At 48.8% G+C, this 18377-nt stretch overlaps 4 protein-coding genes across 4 annotated transcripts; 2 read left to right on the top strand and 2 right to left on the bottom strand.

Moving 5' to 3' along the window:
• Positions 1 to 41: 41 nt before the first annotated feature.
• FMAN_00880 (uncharacterized protein) lies at positions 42 to 3903 on the bottom strand (the record flags this gene model as incomplete). Its single annotated transcript, XM_041828486.1, has 9 exons — positions 42 to 174; positions 229 to 337; positions 390 to 557; positions 627 to 1602; positions 1652 to 2113; positions 2164 to 2891; positions 2941 to 3111; positions 3155 to 3458; positions 3508 to 3903. 9 exons carry the CDS (start codon positions 3901 to 3903, stop codon positions 42 to 44), a joined length of 3447 nt encoding a protein of 1148 aa, XP_041676213.1.
• Positions 3904 to 7399: 3496 nt separating this feature from the next.
• FMAN_00879 (uncharacterized protein) lies at positions 7400 to 13513 on the top strand (the record flags this gene model as incomplete). Its single annotated transcript, XM_041828475.1, has 3 exons — positions 7400 to 12187; positions 12241 to 13338; positions 13397 to 13513. 3 exons carry the CDS (start codon positions 7400 to 7402, stop codon positions 13511 to 13513), a joined length of 6003 nt encoding a protein of 2000 aa, XP_041676212.1.
• Positions 13514 to 14697: 1184 nt separating this feature from the next.
• On the top strand, positions 14698 to 17112 carry FMAN_00878 (uncharacterized protein; the record flags this gene model as incomplete). Its single annotated transcript, XM_041828464.1, has 7 exons — positions 14698 to 15287; positions 15363 to 15388; positions 15440 to 15559; positions 15638 to 15751; positions 15805 to 15876; positions 15928 to 16612; positions 16665 to 17112. 7 exons carry the CDS (start codon positions 14698 to 14700, stop codon positions 17110 to 17112), a joined length of 2055 nt encoding a protein of 684 aa, XP_041676211.1.
• A 426-nt stretch (positions 17113 to 17538) lies between these two features.
• Positions 17539 to 18045, bottom strand: FMAN_00877 (uncharacterized protein; the record flags this gene model as incomplete). The annotated part of the gene is made up of 1 exon (XM_041828453.1): positions 17539 to 18045. One exon carries the CDS (start codon positions 18043 to 18045, stop codon positions 17539 to 17541), a length of 507 nt encoding a protein of 168 aa, XP_041676210.1.
• Between the last annotated feature and the right edge of the window lie 332 nt (positions 18046 to 18377).

The raw sequence follows: 18377 nt of genomic DNA, 5'->3' as shown, positions 1-18377 counted from the left end.
GATCATTTAACCATTTTGATTGAATTTACTATTCGCCTAGCTCATGAAGCCCGCAGGAGCTCGTATTTCTGGCCCGAGGCAAGCCTATCAGCTTCATTACGAAGCCACTTCACAACAGGCTGATAGTTGGTCTGTTTTGCTGCCAATACCTTCTCAAAAGCAAGGCACGCATTTCTATCACTATTAGGATACTTCCAAGCAAGGAACGGCACAGCGATAAACACTTACAGAGCAACTTGGGATTTTCGCACGTCACAGATGTACTGGGGATATCTCATCACCCGAGATCTGCTAGTCAAGAGCAGGAAGGCAACGTCGATCACTTTAGCGATTGTTCCTTAAGAAGATCAGACATTGAAGCAGCCGCATTATGAGTTTGAGCAACTTACGGAGTATCATTTCGCTACTCGGTTGCTGTGTCTTTCCGAGGCAACGCAGGTAAGCGTACATTTTACTCGCAGTCTCAACAAAAGTACTTCGAAGCGAGTTGAGAACGGTTCGGTTTGCATTATGGGACGTGTCATAAAACATCAGATGAGATTGAATCTTGAAAGCGTCTTTATGGTCATAGGAGCCTTGATTAGCAACTCTTTGGGTTCATGTGGTACAGGGGACTAACTTAGAACCTTTCGCCGAAAATTCTGGCCAGGTGTGCGGCCGAAGTCGACCGTGAGAGAAGCAGATACATCTTTCTAGGTGTAAGTACTGGTTTTGGATTGTCCTAGAAGCATGACTCTCGAGCGTACCAATATTTGCATCTCTGTCTCTATCCTTGGTGATATCCAGTGTCTTGCAGTTTATAGTGGTTCCGCAGTAGGGGAATCCTTTCTCATGGTTAGACTTCTGCACGGGCTCACCATCAAATAGCATGTCAAAGTTGACCATGGTCTTGGTCGGGTTGACCGCAACGCCATACTCAGGAAACCCCACATGCATAGCGTTGACAAACTTGATCGCCTTTTCCTGGTCTTGGGTGATTAGAAGAAAATCGTCAATGAGGCGTAACAGTAGGCAGTCTGGCGAACGAAGGAAGTCCAGATGTTTAACTTCAAGGTCAGCATAGAAATAATTGCATAAGAATGAAGATAACACAGAGCCTTGAGGGATTCCGATTTTCTGTCTGTAATATTTCTTTCCAATCTTGACAAGATTATGCTCGACATGTTGCCTGAGAAGATGCATCAGTTCTCCAATGTTATGAGTATTGCGTAAAGCGCTGCCCACAAAGACAGTGTTTTTCTTGTTTTGAGCCAGGTTTTGCTCAAGCCGTACGATGAAATCTGGGTTTTCCTTCTCGCTCAAGGCTGTTGCATGCCATCGTCGAATAGCTTTGGACGAGGACTTGTCGTCAGCTACCACTGCTCGTTCCCCAGGCTTCACTTCTGCGTGTTTCATGATGGTATACTTCGACTGACTTGGCACGGACTTCATCAGATTGACAACTGCCTCTTGTGGGATGGTATCGAAAGCAGCCTTGACATCAGCCTTGACAAAGTACAATTTACCATATTCAGGGCCCAGAGATTGCTTGAATGCTTTCAGCCGGGAATAAATATCGCTGACGGAGAACATGGTTGAACCCAACTTGGACGGGTTGATCCTCTGGGTTTCGAGTCAGCTTCAACCCCTGAATGTTTGTCACCTCACATACCTTCTCTAGCTTCAGCAACGAATGCACGGGACCCAAGATAGTGTTTATACTACGCCCAAGCTTGCTTGAAGGTGCCCTGGTCATAACCCTGCGCCGGAGATTCATGATGGGGCGAAGTTTGTTGCCTTTTGGAAGGAGTCGAACTTGGCTAAAGCCCAGCTTTCGAGAACGTAATACCTGCAGCGCATCATCCAACTTGACCTCTTCAAACATGTCTGCTCTAAGTTCCATCATGGCTGGCTCTGCTATGTGTCTCCAAACTTCATGGCGAAAGTAGAAAACTTGATATCGATGAGTGTTAGACTCAGTAACATAAAATGTGTTTCGGATCAGAGGGATCAAGAGAGAATCAAAAACGAAATAAATGAATTCATCAAAAATCTCCAGGCGCTTTGCAGTATCAGTTTTGCTTGGTCTTTGGTCGCCCAGAACTGGCGAGTGAAGCCAAGAGATATTTGCCATCTGATAAATGATTAGCCATGGTCAAGCTTTCGCACTAAACGGACACCTACCTTCATATTTTGTGTTATTTCATGTAGCGACATGGTTTCAAAGCGCCTGAGCCTGATAAAACGATCGACGCTTCGCATGATGGTGAATTTGTTGCGCTTCTGTACGGCATCATCCCCCCAGAAGTCTCTGGGGATAATCTTGGACAAGACGGCTTGACAAAACGATGAGACCTGAGATGGAGGGGTGGCTAGCTCTACCAGGGATTTATGATATGGAAGTGCTGGTGCTTGCGTGTTCAAGAGCCCTGGCTTGGATTGCTTCTGAGATGGAGCACACTTATAGTATGAACCCGTCGTCGGGCGTTGTGATGAAATAAACTTTCGAGGCGATATGAGACTCCTCTTGGTCCTCGGCTTCCTAGTCCGCGATGGCCTGTCAAAAGTGCAGGGGCAGTGGTGCTTCAAGAGCTCTATATATGAACACCGGCCGTGGAGAACTTGCAAGCGTTTCACAAGTTCTTCAGTATATCCACGAAGCCTCTTGGGTATTTTTGGCGTTTGCGACCCGGTGTCTCCTGCTTTTGTTTGGAAATGGGGAGCAATCTCCTCTTCTCTCATCGTATAGTCTTGAAACTTCTGCGAGGTTATCGTGGGGTCGACCTGAGAAGTAAAGACGTTGTGAAGTCTGAATTGCCGAGGAAATATGTACATCATCACCTTGATTGCACCTTGGCGCTGGATCTCTAGGTCGTTGGACATGGGAGCGTTCTTGTACCGATTCAGCACGTCTGAAAACCATTAATAATATTTCTGATTGGATGTGCTTTCTGCACTTACGAATGTGCTTATAGCCGGGCTGAACGTGTCCTTGTGCCGTAAGGGATGGCTTAGCATAGAACATTCTGCTTCTCACTAGAGTTATGTCTATAGGTTTGCGTGCTTCGCTTTTAGATCCTTTAGCCATTGACAGACTGCCTCCATGAAGGTCAAGCTCTGCAAGTGGCACACCTAAATTGGTCAGATGTGTACTTCTAGTGTTTTGCTGTCTTACCTGTCAGTTGATAATAATTGTTGAAACCTGCTTCAACCTCTAAATATATAGAGTTGTCAACAAGGAGATTGATCATGACTTTCTCTCCAGCTCTGCCAAGAAGGGCCAATAATTGTGGCCAAGGGTTTTCCCTCAGCGCCTCAACGTTAGAGTTCGGAAAGAGGTTGAAGAGTCCAGGAATAGTTGTAGTTCCTTGGTCATCTGGTCCGGCTGATTTCCTGAACCCGTCACACAACAAGTGCTTGGGTCGTCTTCCGACTTGAACCTCTCTAGAGAAGAGACGCCATACAACAAAATCTACGATCTATATGATTGTGAGCGACTTTTCATACAAATAACTATGCTATACTGACCTCATTTTGGGAGAATATTGATCCAGAAATCCCGTCGGAAAGACTGACATAAGACTCGTCCTCTCTCTGTGAGAATGCTAGCCATTGCTCCCATCTCGTGTCATCGTTGTCGGCTTCTTGATGGGCAAAACAAACAAGTGACGTGTCTAGGAGTCGTGATAAAGTCTTCTCAATCTCTCTGGCATCATCTGCTTCGCCGATGGATGCCACTTTCTTCCGTCGGAGTCGAGATCCATGAGGTAACTGGGAGAGGACATATTCTCTTAACGAGATGACCCTGCTGTAATGACGTTCCAGAAGGTCGCGCCTCACGGGTATTCTCTCGAGCAGTTTGGCTTGCTTTTGGCGTTCTGACGCGACAATAGTCTCCGACTTTCGCTTTCTCTGGTTTTCCATACTTTTTCTGTATCTTTTCCCCATTGAACGGTTGTCAGCCGCTGTGTTTTCCGATGATCGCTCGTGTAATTATTCGAGCTAGCATGGAATCCTACGAGCCACAGAGATTCGAACATTGATTTGATGCAATGTGGATGATCCTTACCAGACGTGGGAGCGGGAGCTTGTCCCCAGAGGGATTAGCGCAGATTTAGTGTGATGCCGGTTCCAGGGGTAAGCAACCAGCCGCTTCACTGGGCGTTATCACAGAATTGGCCACTGATCATTAACAGGAATTCAGGTAATGAACTTTGTTCGATGCAATCAGGAAAAGCCTATATTCTACTACTTATCAGAGCCTCGTGGTTATGCTTGCTTTTCATCTCGGCTAGGAAGTGTGGTTTACATCAGAGACAGCGAGGGTTGGGTAACATGAAAGCAATTTGCTGCTAAGCAAAAAGGGCAAGAAATGCGAGCCTTACACGTCCGCGAAAGCGACCACAGCATAGAATTGCATATACTTGCTGCGGGAGATAGAGTTTTCGGTGTGGTAGATGAGGTGTCCCTTTGGGAGAAGCTGGGATTCCAGATGAAATTGACATGGTCGCTAAGAAGCGTTGTAAGCGGTCCTGCATACCATCACACGCAGTATCACAACGCAGGAACGGCGAGCACGGAGGAAATCTGTGCGACTGTGCAATTTTCTTTGTGAGACCCTGAAAACGAGAGCCTAAGTATCTACCTAGGCTGAAAAGTGGTCAGCTCGGATAATTGATGGATATGGAGCCCCGGATCTGCCACAAGGATGAACAATGGGAATCAAACATACGAAAAAGGGGACGGTTTGGTGAATGTAGTCTAGATTACGACTTCGAAAATAGAAAGTGGCTTCAAACATTGCGGACTTCTGGTGATGAATAATGAAATGCTTTCCTTTCTCAGCCTCCACTGATAAAGAACCGGCAGAACCCACAAGAGCCGGATCAAAGTGTGTTGCACCTATGTCTCCCGATCAGTCGAAGACCTTAGAACACAAGCTCGGGAGTCAAGCAGACCGGAAGAAGATTTGTTGTTATATTATCGTTACTCATCAGTACCTTCAAAGTTCTTAGGACAAGCTTCCTTATTAAACATAAGATATATCAAAGCCACAGCCACGCCACTATGGACTAAATGTCCCAAAAGCACGAGTAAGCCAAGGGCAGAAAGTTACAGGCACAAAACAACCACACCACAACAATGAGATTTGGCAATGAAACCAAAATCAGATGTGAGTGGCTTGACTATTGTGTGATTCTCATGGCCAACGGTGCGTAGGACCGCGTATTCTTAGTATGTTTATTCTTCAAAAGGCAGTTCCCAGGACAAAACGACCCTAATAGCCACCTCAGACTACCTAGGTACCTAGGTATCCAAAGTTCCACCTGTGGATGGCAAATCTAGGTACCTGGCTCCAGGTACAACTGATATGCAGGACGGAATGAGAGAGAAATTAAGGCGAGAAAGGGGATGCATAACGTCAGAGGATGAAAGACTGGCTGGGAATTGAGTAGCTCTGGTGAATGGACAATCGCCATTTGTTCCTCCAAACGCAGTAATAATCGATTCAACGCGGGGTTCCTTGCCCGATTTGACATAGATGAATGGCAATAAGTGCAATAGGTGAATGAGGCATATGCCCAATGTGCTACAGTGGGAAAGTTTAACTTGCTATGTTTCTAGTCTCGACGCTTCGAAGGTCATTGCAACTCATGGAAAAATGAATGGGCTGGTGAGCCTGGATTCATTGATACACTGCCCAAGCGGGTGGAATTGAGGCTGCTGAATCGGCTGCCACACGAAACGGTTCGCGGTTTACGAGACCAGTCACAATGCCATCCATTGGATTAGATCGTAATAAACCCCTAACACTTCAGGGGGAAGACAGGGAGGGCCTTTCGTTTTTTTGAGATATATTGATACTTACAGAAACTTTAAAATGCTTTACTAGTTATTCTCGTGTTTTAAGGCCAATGTTGCAACTATCTATGTATTAGAAGCAGATGGCTAGATGCTCCAGTTTGGGACATGGGTAAGGATATCGCAGGACTTGGGAATTGACGCAGGGGAGAAACACTGGATCTTAGGACCGCCATAAGTCAACCAAGCACCACAGTAGACCTTCGAGTCTTAGCTTGGTCTAAGAAACGCAACTCGGCTGTGACATTTAGGTATGCTCGACTCTGTAGTCTCTAGGACATGGTGTTCGCTTTCATATGTCGGATGCGACCATGAGGTTCTTCAAGTGTCCTGTGTTCCTTTATTGGTCCCTCGCCCTGCTATCCTAACAAGGTTTTCTTAGGCTGGCCACAACAAGCGGCCCTCCGTCGGCAGTCCATTGTTCGAAGCTACCTGTTCAGCGGCTGTACATAGATACGGGAATGCCAAATGCATGGTCATGAAATGTGGAGGTGTTGTCCACGCTACTTGATGAGTGCCGTTGTGCACGGTTTATGAAGTATTCTCTTGATGTGATTGATCATGGATGTACTTACTCCGTACATCCAACCAAAAGCGTCGCCGTTGTTTCCATGCTCTCCAGGCACCTCCACTACTCCCTAGGTAGGTGCTTAGGTACCTTAAGCTTCAACGGATGGATGTGCTCCACTGAGGAAGATACCACCCCATCTGCGGGCAATCCCCAATCCAATGGAAATCCCGATTGAACGCTGTTGACTACCTACCTTAGGTACCTACCTAGGTAAGGTATTGATACTGTACCTGGTAACTGTGCTTTCACTTGATTTTACTTGATATCATACCCGACGACAAGGGTAATAGTAAGTTTGGCCTATCCTTCATAAGATCGCGTCTTCCATACCACTCCTTCCACGTAAAATATCTTGGTGTTGGTTTGTCTCTATATCTCTCTTCTACCGAACTGTCGCCCATCTCAGGAAGTGATCCCGCTTATTAGGCCCCTATTGCTCCCTTTTCTCAGGGATCATCCACCCTCGAGCCTCATTCGACCCGCTTACTCTGTGCTGTTTGTGCCCTCAGCTCTCTGGCCTGGCTACCTGGACACAGGTGATTGCCTTATGCACGCACATGCAACTCCATCCACAGCACTCTTCAGACTAACTGCATCAATAAAGCGCTTGACTGGCAGCATCCACCAAGAGTGTCCACTTCGATTTTCGACCCTCCCATCCCGAACGTCGTTCGACTTCCAGGGACTGGTCTAGCTTGGTGCCCCCATCTTGTTGTTCCTGCTCACTTGTCCACGGTTGGATCCTGCAGTTGTGAGCTTGTGAGGGCCATTGATTTTCTTATACCCCCTGGTCGCTACACTCTTCAGGCCCATTTGCAGTTGACTCCAGGACCTACAGTACAGCAATTATCCTCACACCTATCAAGTGCGCCTCACGCCAACGCCCGCACAACGCTTAAACGCCAACGCATCGATGCTCTCTGCATGGGTCTATAGTCCCCCAACCAGTCGCTCCGCTCGACGAGCCTGACCGATGCTCAGGCCACCATGGATAACGACATGGATATGGCCCTTCACGCGGGCCTCCAAGCGGACGTACAGGATGTAGACTCGGGCTTTCGAAGCCCCAATCTCGAGCCTCACCACGACCTTCATCACCTCTCCCAACATAATAAGAATCAGCGCCCTTACGATCACGATCACGACCACAATCGTCGCATCGACCACACCACTGACCTCAGACAAGACTATCTCAACGATCAGCTATCTCACGACCGCCGTCATTACCTCCCCGATTCTTCGCCTTCCGCCGCTCCTGCATCTCATTTCGACCAACGTAGCGCCTCTTCCCGTCCTCCTGTGCCTCACGCCGACGAGTACGATTCGATTTCTACAGGAGCCCACCATGCCTTCGCCCCCGTAAACCCCGACGACTTCTACAAAAGCTATCGGGGAACATACCACAATAATCAAGAGTCCCTCTCTATCGGTTCCTCGGCATTGCGTCCGTCATTGCGTTCCAACGGTGATGGCTTAACGCCAAAACTTCATATTACATCGCAAACAGAGATCAATATGCGTTCCACGTCAAATCCTGTCGACAACAGGCCTGCTCTTCCTGGCTATAAACCCACTGGAACTCACCCCAGTGTGAGGGATCTGAAAAGGCGCTTCGACCAGAATGGTGCTGCACCTTCATCAATTCCCCGTGCCCCGGCGCATACGGGAGCTGCAGCTAAGATTAGGCAAGATGTTGGTGTCGGTCCACAACCGCGAAATGGTGCAACGTCTTACTCGACATTACGTGATGGTTCGAATTCGTTCAGCAAGCAAACAATGTCCTCATCAGCCCGCTCCCAGAGATCAAGATATGTTGCCGAGGACCAGGTCTCGAATAATTCTCAGTCTTTTGCCAGTCGTATAGGGAAACCGCGAAGTACTGCTAGCGGAAACTCAAATGCCTCCAAACCCACGTCCAACTTGGCGCCAGAGTCTCCACCACAACAACCGACTTCTTCTTCTATCTCCCCCACACCTTCGCGTTCTCAAGGCTTGCTTTTCGGCGAGATTCTTCCCGAGCAACACAATTTTCCCACTGCTGGTTATGGAATTGAGGGCGTTCGCCCACGAAGGACATCTGAATCCAGCTTACACCATCCATTTAGCCATCAAAGAAGTCTATCTGATCCACCAGATGTCGCCGAGCCTTCGTCCCCAAGTATCTGGTATCGTAGCCTCAACGGCCACGATAACAACGGGCAACCTACCCAGGCCCCTCAAAAAGGCCACATACGGTCACATAGCGACATCCCAAAATCCCCTTCAGTACCTCCGGTCTCTCGTAAAACACCTTCTCGAAAATCGCCGACGACCAATACCTCGAGTGCTGGATCTACATCCAAACTGCCACGCTCTGTGAGAAAAGTGAATAGCCCCAGTGATTCAACACCTTCGACGCGTTCGAACTCACCAGCTCTCAAACGACCGCAAGTGAATGGCCGAACATCAAGGGCAGGAACTCCGACGACAAGGGCAAAGACTCCGACGAGGGCAAAGACTCCAACTCAGAGCGGCGTTACTCGAAAGGCGGCACCTCGAACTCTGGTCACACCAACGAACAACAATCGCCTTCAGGCAAATATCATAGCGCCTCCCCCGAAGCTATCCCCTCCTCTCAGAAGTTCTCGGCCTCGTCAACCCGTTTCCGTGGCTACAACGGCAAGCTCTCGGATGAGGGCAGTGGAAAGGGCTAGGTCACCAAATCCTACATCCATTCCGCAGTCCAGGATAGCTGAACCATCATCGCGCCGGCGGAAGATCTCTGTAGGACCGATTGATTTTGAACAGCGACGAGAACATATCCGACTAGCTTATACGAAGTCCATTCGAGAAAGCCAAGCGCTCGAGGCACGACAAAAGGCAGTAGACCGAAGGCGGAGAGAAATGGAGGCTGCTGCCAGGGCCAAGGCTACTGCCACTACTTCTTCAAACTCGAATTCACCATCTGTTACGCCAGAGCCTAATGCTACAGAGTCACCAATCCCCGCCGATATTCCACCAGTTCCGCCCCTTCCAGATGACCATTTAGTATCGTCAGAGTTCAGGATTGGTAGTGGGCCAAGTTTGAGCCCGGAGGTTTCAAGTGCCACAGAAGTGCAAAATGCCTTGAACGTGGTTGACCTCCCAGATACTATTGCATTCCCAGGTAGCCACGAGGTGTCTTACGATCAACCTGATGGAGAGCCACGCCGAGATCAGCCTTCACCGTTTCTGGATGACCCAACGATGAGTCCGGTTGACATCGCAATGGCACTACCACCAGCGTCATTGATGCTCAGTGCGACCTCACAGGCAGCACTTACCGACGAGTCATCGGCTCAAGACTTTGATTCACCCACCCTGGGTGTTCCTGGCAGCTTTCCAGCCCTCAGCCCTCCTACTGGTGAACCAGAGCGACCACCAACTGCCGATTCGATAGCATCAGAAACAACAGAGTTCGATAACGAACCTCAAATTACCCCTCCAAGGTCCTCACAGACGCCGCTCGAAGTTCCCATCACGGTTGTCAAGCCGCCCAGTCCACAGGCACAGAAGTCCGCATCTCCTCCGAAGGCCGAGTATCATTACCCGTTCGAGGATGACCCTGACTCGCCAGTTCGACCAAAATCCGCATCCAATACCGTTGATGTAGCTGAACATGCATTGTCGAAGCATGATGAGGTTATTACGCCTTTCATCCCTGGAGCATTCGATATTCAGGCCAAAGCAGACGTGCCACAACCAGGTGTTGAGTCCTACAAAACTACAATCACCGTTCTGCCACCCAGTGACGAACCAAGAGCGGCTGAAAGCCTTGAAGAAACGGTCCCATTCCCACGAATTGAGCCCCAATATGAATCAGATTGCCATTCTGATTCGGAATACGATGAAGCAACGAGGCAGTATCGCCGCTTTCATGACGATGGTGCTATCACTGACAGTTGTACCGAGGACGCAGAAGAGGCCGGCAGAAACGACTGTAGATCAGAGGTGCCGTCCGACGACCAATTCTCGTCACATCGTGCCTCGACTTGTGAATCTCTGGATACCAACAACGAGCCTCATTATGCTTATGATGAACAGCAGCGGCCGGAGATTTCAACAAATCTTTTGGTACCGACTTTGTCGACGACGAATAGAACAAGTCAGCAGTCAGCGTGGACTGACTTTTCGATCAATAGTGGCGACGTGTCTCCAGCGGGGCGCTCACCAGTGTTTCCCGATGATGATGAGAACGAAACTGGAGATCATGGCCATGTTACAATCTTTGAAACAACATCTATCCATCGAAATAGCCGACCTGTCGAGCGACCTTTGGAAATTCGCAACAGTCAACCGGAGATCCGACCCTCTACTGACTTGACCCAGTCGCCGTATCTAAGTCATCAACTCCCAGAGCTAGACACTGGAGATGGGTTTTCCATTCCTTATCTTTCCAACAGAGCCAGCAAGAGCTTCTCGTACTTCCCATCCCCTAATCACGAACCTCCCCCCATACCGGCTTCAACATCCGGCTCCGCTTGCAATTCGCAACGAGCATCAGGTGTTTATTATGAGCAGTCCCAAAGTGGAAGCACATTTGTCAATTCTGAAAGAGGGTCGCAAGATTACATTCCCATGATGACAACGCCTCAATCGATGGACACCACATCCCTGTCAACCCATAATCAGTATTTCGCGGATGCAACCACTTTGAACGGAGATGCAAACTCCGAAACATATGATAAACAGGGTCCAACAGGAAAGGAAAAGCACCGACTTGTTCAACGACGCAACGTTATAAAAGAGCTTGTTGACACTGAGGCTGTGTTCGTGCGCGACATGAATATTGTTGAAGAGATATACAAAGGGACAGCAGAGGCTTGCCCAAAGCTCGACGCCAACACTGTGAAGCTCATCTTCCGGAACACGGATGAGATCATTGCATTCCACACCTCTTTCTTTGCGCAGATCAAAGAGGCAGTTCTAGCTGTTTACACGATGCAGAGCCGGCGGTCTGCGCTTGCTAGGGAAGGCACATTGATATCGGAGCCCTCGCAGTTTAATCCTGCTGACATTGATGATACCAAAGATCGCTCCGTCCTGATCGGCCCTGTTTTCAAAGCCAATATGGAGAAGATGAAGCTCGCTCATGAAGGCTTCTTGAGGAACAGTGATGGGGCAGCCAAACGACTCATCCAGATACAACAGGATCCCACGGTGAAAGTCTGGCTCAATGAATGTAACGAAGTTGCGAAGGACCTGACTGCAGCATGGGACTTGGACTCACTCTTAATTAAACCAATGCAGCGCATCACCAAGTATCCAAATCTCATTATAACGCTGTTGCAGCACACCCCACAGGATCATCCCGATCGAGAAGGTCTAATTGAGGCTAAAGAGATCCTCGAGACGGCCATCATCGAGATCAACAAAACCAAAAAGAACTTCGAACTTGTCGGCCAGATCGTCGGCAGAAAGCGAAAGGAATCCGATGTTAAGGCAGGATTCGCGCGCGCATTCGGTAAAAGAGTCGACAAGCTCCAAGCGTCAGGTACCCGAACAAGTGAAGATTCCGAATATGCCAAATTGAACGAGAAATTTGGCGACGATTATCTGCGATTACAAGTTGTTCTCCGAGATGTCGAATTCTACACGAGGCAGGTATCTGCCTATGTACACGAATTTTTGCAGTATCTGTCTTCCATCGAGTTGGTGATGAGGCTACAGCCAGGAAACCATCCTGAGCTTGAAAGCAAGTGGGTCCAGTTTAATATCTCGATGCGAGACCTTGAAAAGGTTGCGCTTGAGGAGCATGTACGTTGATTGCTTGAGTGACGCTTGTCGAAAAGAGTACTGACGGATACCAGTTATCGCAAGTCCGAAAACATGTCATTGAGCCGTTTGAACATGTTATCAAAGCCTATGGTAACCCGTCTTTGGCAATGAAAAAACGTCAAAAGCGCCGTGTGGACTACGAGCGATACGAACAGCTAAAGCGCGCGGGCAAAAGTATTGACTCCAAACTCAACGAACTTGTTGAGCAGTACGATGCTCTGAACGATACGCTGAAGAAAGAGCTCCCCAAGCTGTCTGCTTTGACTGAAAAGGTGGGCAACATCTGTCTGGGTAACTTTGTTAACATCCAAACGAGATGGTATGGGATATGGAAGGACAAGATGAAACTAGTTTTGGGCGACTGTCCTGATATGCCGGATCTTAAGGAGGTCGTGGCAACTTTCCAACGCGACTTCCCCTATCAACAGGAGCAGTTAGCCAGTATTGGTATCCTCAATCCCATGTATCGGGGTCGAATTTCTCAGTCAACCACACGGAGTACCGAAGAATCATCATCCATGAGGATGCGATCACGTCCGTCTGAGAGTGATTCGCGGGGTCGAGGTCACTCAATCAGCGGTGAACAGGCCCCAAGCGTTCCTGCACCCGAATTCACAAAACGCCACAGCGGTTCGTATACTGCATCGCCTACAGGTGTCACTGCTGGGAACATCCCTAGTCCACATCAGTATTATTATCGTGACTATTATTCGGGTATCGGGAACCACCAGCAGGGCACTGCATCTCCTCTCTCTCCAGATCTTCCTGGTAGCACGCGATCATTCGCCGCCTCTACGAGACCCAGTACAGGCAGAAGTTTTGACTCTGGGGGACTTCCACGACAGAGCTCAGACTCAGCTACACAACAGCTCCGAGACTCCCATACGACCTACAGTTCACAGAATCAATCACAAGAGGGCCGACGGTTTTCGGGGCTTTTCCACTCAGCTTTGCCACCAGCTGACGGACCTGAGGATAGTGCTCGATCGTCTCGGGCATCTTCAAGGGAGCGAGGACCCACAGACGACGGGTACAATGTGCTTTGGCTAGCGGCTTCCCTCTTTGAGTTCAATATTGCAACGACAAAACACGAAGCTGGTTATCCGTACTTGGTATATCAGGCCGGCGAAGTAAGTTCACTCACTTCACAAATGACCTTGGTTTTTTGGCTGCTAACTGCTAGTCTAGATCTTCGACGTCCTTGGTGAGAAAGGAGAGCTCTGGTTAGCAAAGAACCAGGATGATCCGGACGATCGCGTCGGGTGGATTTGGTCAAAGCATTTTGCCAGGCTCGCTGATTCATAACCACAGCCCCAAACTGCGATCTAATCAACTACGCAACACATCCAAGATTTATACTAGGATTCAAGGAAGGAGCTTGGGCGTTTATTACACGGACATTACGATTTGAAACTGCAGCAAGATTCACCCGGTTCTAAGACGCGTCCATCTTGATCAGCATTTTTAACATTTGTCTTCTATGAGTTCATTCTCGCCTTTTCTTCAACCTTCAGCTCCTATTTATGCTGAACTCACTGTTCGACAATGTGTCGTTTGGTTCAGTTTTCATTTGTTTGTTTGGGCTTGTATTTGGGTAAAAGCCTTCAATGTCCTATACGCGAAAGCAGAAACACGGGATGAAAGAGAGGCGTGGTTGGGGCCTTGAGTTTTAAAGCAGGGGAGCCAGGCGTTCAGAGCAAAATACCAACGTATGTAAGATTTCAGGTGTGAATAACGAGGGATGAACCCGAAAACAACTTGGGCGGGTAGTGCTTGCTTGGCCATAAAGTTCGGTTGCATCTTGCTACCAGGGGAGGAAATGTAAAGAATCGTGTTGACCAAGATATGGAATGAGATACCAGTGGCCCAAGCATGATGAAGCTTAAATTATTAAATTTGGTCACGTGGATCGTTATGTGCGGTCTTGTATTGTTATCTTGGTGACAAGATCTTTGTATGGTGTCTTTTGGCACTCTTATTGGGTTTGAGCATCATTATTTCGTTGTCTTGATACCGACTAACATATGGTTACCTAACATTTAATGTTCATCATACCTGTACTCATATACCAATTGGTAGATAATAACTCTAACATGTGACTTGGAACTAATAACCCCAGGCTGGAACGTTGGAAAGATCCACTGCGGTAAACAGACAGGTCCCGCCCTTGCAGGAGAAAGGGGGCGGGGGTGACATACTACCACCGCTCACAGCGCTAGGTAGAGCAATAGGTTAGTAGGTACCTCTTTACCTAAGGCAAGTAGTACTCTATAGTACCTTTTATGGTGCCAATCAATCTTGGCTGCTTGGTGAGTACCAACAATCAGCTGCAAGTCTGGCATCTCTACTTTGCCCTTCCTACATTACTCGACAGCTTTGCCAAGTCTTTTGCTTCAATTTAACCCCTGGCAGAGCAAGAAGCTTCGCGAAAAGGTACTGTTAACTCTTTCAAGGTTCCCCCATTTCATGACCCACACAACCTACACAATATGCCCGCGACAAGCTCGCCGGAAGAGCAGGCGGTCGATCGCGAGTACCCGCAGCGGCATCGTCATCATCCTCATCAGGAACTTGGACCGTTGCAGCATAACCACAACGTGGCTGAATTCCAGTCTCGGCTTCATTGTCAACAGAATCAAAGCTCATGGTCAACTTTACAGCATCAAACCTCCCAACAGGATTTACGTCATTCGTATCCTCAGTCTAATACTCACCTCACTGTCCCGAGTGTACCTGCTGCAGGCTCGACATCCCGCTCGTCTTCAATTTCTCCTGTTCCAACACCGTCGATATCTCCCCCAGCTTCTGCCGTATCTATCGACGCTCTGTATTCACCCCGAGATTGTTCGCCGCCAGTGCCAACTCCCTCTTCGACCGGTACCGAGGTTTACGGCAGCCATCCGCAGCGAGACTCATACGACCGCAATAGCTCGGGGAGACACAGCCAGGATAACATTAGCCTTGAACCTCAAGGGCGCAATCCGGCCAACATGGCCAGCTGGTCAGGACAGCCCGCGATCAGAGGCAACTCTGAGGCTGTGCGCATGATTTTATTGAGTTTCGTTACTATTGGCATAACGTACGTTTACTTAGCCTGCGAGCTGCAGCAACAGCGATCCAATTTGAGCTGGCTTCCTAACATTGGTTCATCTAGTTTCACATGGGGTATCGAAATGACATGTAAGTCTACAGTTTCATCATCTCCTGGCGTAACTTGCTGAAAGTCTTTAGACTGCACGCCATATCTGCTTAATCTTGGTTTAACCAAAAGCAACACATCTCTAGTATGGATTGCTGGGCCGTTGTCCGGCCTTATAGTTCAGCCTGTTGTCGGCGTCATTGCGGATGAGAGTAAGTCTAAATGGGGACGTCGGCGACCGTTGATGGTCGTTGGCTCCATTATTGTTGCTATAAGCCTCCTGGTATTAGGTTTTACCCGTGAGATTGTCGGTTTCGTGGTGACCGATGATGAGGCTGCCAAGCGACCTACGATAGTATTGGCTGTATTGGCCATCTATGTTGTTGATTTCGCTATTAATGCCGGTATGGTGCCATGAACGTCTCTTTAGCTCCGCCAAAACTAACGACTTTTTCAGTTATGTCATGCTCCAAGAGTCTCATTGTTGATACGTTACCAATCGACAAACAGCAGACGGGGGCGGCTTGGTGTAAGTTTACACATGTTGCTTTAATGAGAGTCGAATTAATGTCTTTTGTAGCAAGCCGTATGTCTGCAATTGGTCATATGATTGCGTATGGTGCCGGGGCTGTAGATTTATTGAAGCTTTTTGGAACCACGCTCGGCGATACTCAGTTCAAACAGCTCACAGTCATCTCGACCATTGCTCTTCTGAGTTCAACGTCACTCACTTGCTGGGCCGTTACAGAGCGGGTGCTGGTAGCCTCCAAACCAGCCCAACATGAGGGTCGCTTCAAAGTCTTTCGCCAAATCTGGGCGACACTTCTAAACCTACCTCCTCGAATTCAAGCCATCTGCTGGGCACAGTTCTGGGCTTGGATCGGTTGGTTCCCTTTTCTTTTCTATAGTACCACATGGGTTGGTGAAACATACTTTCGTTACGACGTGCCCGCCGATGCGAGGAAATCCAAGGATACTCTCGGTGCCATTGGGCGCATAGGAAGCACTGCGCTTGTTATTTACTCCGTAATCACATTTGCAGGTGCCTGGATTTTGCCCATGTTTGTCCAGTCTCCTGAGGACAACTCCTTTACCCACCGGCCTCCTCAGGCAATCGCAGGCTTCTTGACACGGTTCAACAAGGTGAAGCCTGATCTATTGACAGCTTGGATGTTTGGGCACCTAATGTTTGCTGCGTCCATGTCCTTGGCGCCATTTGCAACCAGCTTCCGATTTGCGACTGTTCTGGTGTGTCTATGCGGCATGTAAGTCTGGCAGCAGCTCTCCGCCCTCCGTATGATACTAAAGCGTACTTAGACCTTGGACTCTCGCCATGTGGGCTCCGAGTGCTTTCCTCGGCGTAGAGGTCAATAAGCTCGGAGGTGGCGCCGGATCAGATGGTGCATATCGTCGCATTTCGGACGAGCCCGACATTGAGCTCTCCGAGATCAGCCACGATGATGCAGCTTTGCAGCTTGACCACGGTTCAGAGGTTGGCATGCCATCTACGGCTTCTACAGGCGAGTTATCGGGTATATACTTCGGCATCCTAAACATCTATACGACGTTGCCACAGTTTGTTGGTACGTTTATATCTACCATCGTGTTCGCGGTCCTCGAGCCTGGAACGAGTCCCGAGCTCGCGGGTGATGAAAAGAAGCAGCCAGATCCAGATGGTCCGAACGCGATTGCGGTGTGCCTATTCATCGGAGCCATGAGCAGTTTGGTTGCAGCATATGTGACCCGGAAGCTAAAAGTCATGTAAGATAGACAACTCTGCGGGGTTATCATGTATTACTTGTGTTCTTGCTAATTATGTTGCAATTCTTTGTTCATGACTCATCTGACTTTAGGGTTGAATATTGTTTTGGTGTATTGGCGCATGGGTCATTGTCGGCATGGGCTTGAGACTCATATAGTGAGTCGTAGCTGTATTTGGGTGCGGTATGAGTGTAGAGCATGCCAACGATCATGATATGCGTGACTAGAGTTCATCACCATAGTTCGGCTCTAATTGATATCTAAGATAGAAAAGATGTGACTACGCTAACCACATACACGCCAGAAATCACAGATGTCGCAAGGGGTATCCTCCTCCAGTGTCGTCTCTTTCTCTGAAATCACTAACGCATCCGTACCATCCCACCTCATGGTCTGAATTGGTGTCCCCTGAACCGCGTATACAGTGATTCTATTTGTCCTTCTCATTCTCAGCTTCGGATACCTTCTCCCACTCGTCCTCCGTACTAACATTTGATTGTGTACCGGTAGCCCCAGAACGTTGCTTCACTTCGCCCTTTGACTGAAGAGGCTCGACTCCAGCAGCAGCAGCTACAGCAACGTCAGAGGTTGTCGCGGCGACGGGAGACGGCTTGCTCGGGACAGTCGTCTCGACCTCCGTCTCGCTGTCTTCACCATCGTTACCCGACACCTCTTTCTGTTGTTGCTTCTCTTTCTCCTCCTTTTCACGCTGCTCTCGCTGGGCGATGGCAAGCTCGGCGGCAAACCAGTTGACGCTCCACCACAAACCGCCACAGAGGATGGAAAGAATGACGCAATGGATATTGTACGTAGCGAGCAGGAGACAGAATAGGACGATTTGGAGAGCGGCAAAGGAGGCATTCGCGGCCTTGAGGATGGTGGGCGTCGGGCCTGGGGTAAAAATGTCCTCCCAAAGCTTGACGATGAAGGATGACATGGTCGATGCTCTATCGCGGGGTCGCTATTGGCGGGGGTTTTGTTGTTCAAAGCAGTGGGCTATGGAAGGGAGGATCCTGGTAGCTTGATCGCGTTGATGTTACGACTCTGTACCGTATGTAACGAGGGAAGACAAAGATCTTTATGGTGTAATTCTTAGTTCGTAGTTGCAGGTTTTCTTCTTCTCAAGGATAGAGGCGGTCGCTGCCTGGCGACCACTCTATTTCGCTAATAGCGCAACTTTGTACCAACCGGCTTTGTACGAGTGTTCTTTGTGGCCCAGATAAGCGAATCTATCCGTGAATAGAAGAGAATAGCCCGTATTGAAGCAGT

This window comes from Fusarium mangiferae (assembly GCF_900044065.1).
Source record: "Fusarium mangiferae strain MRC7560 genome assembly, contig: FMAN_scaffold001, whole genome shotgun sequence".
Classification (NCBI taxonomy): Eukaryota; Fungi; Ascomycota; class Sordariomycetes; order Hypocreales; family Nectriaceae; genus Fusarium; species Fusarium mangiferae.
Note: the sequence above shows the minus strand (reverse complement) of the source record. Positions and strands in the feature narration are given on the sequence as shown.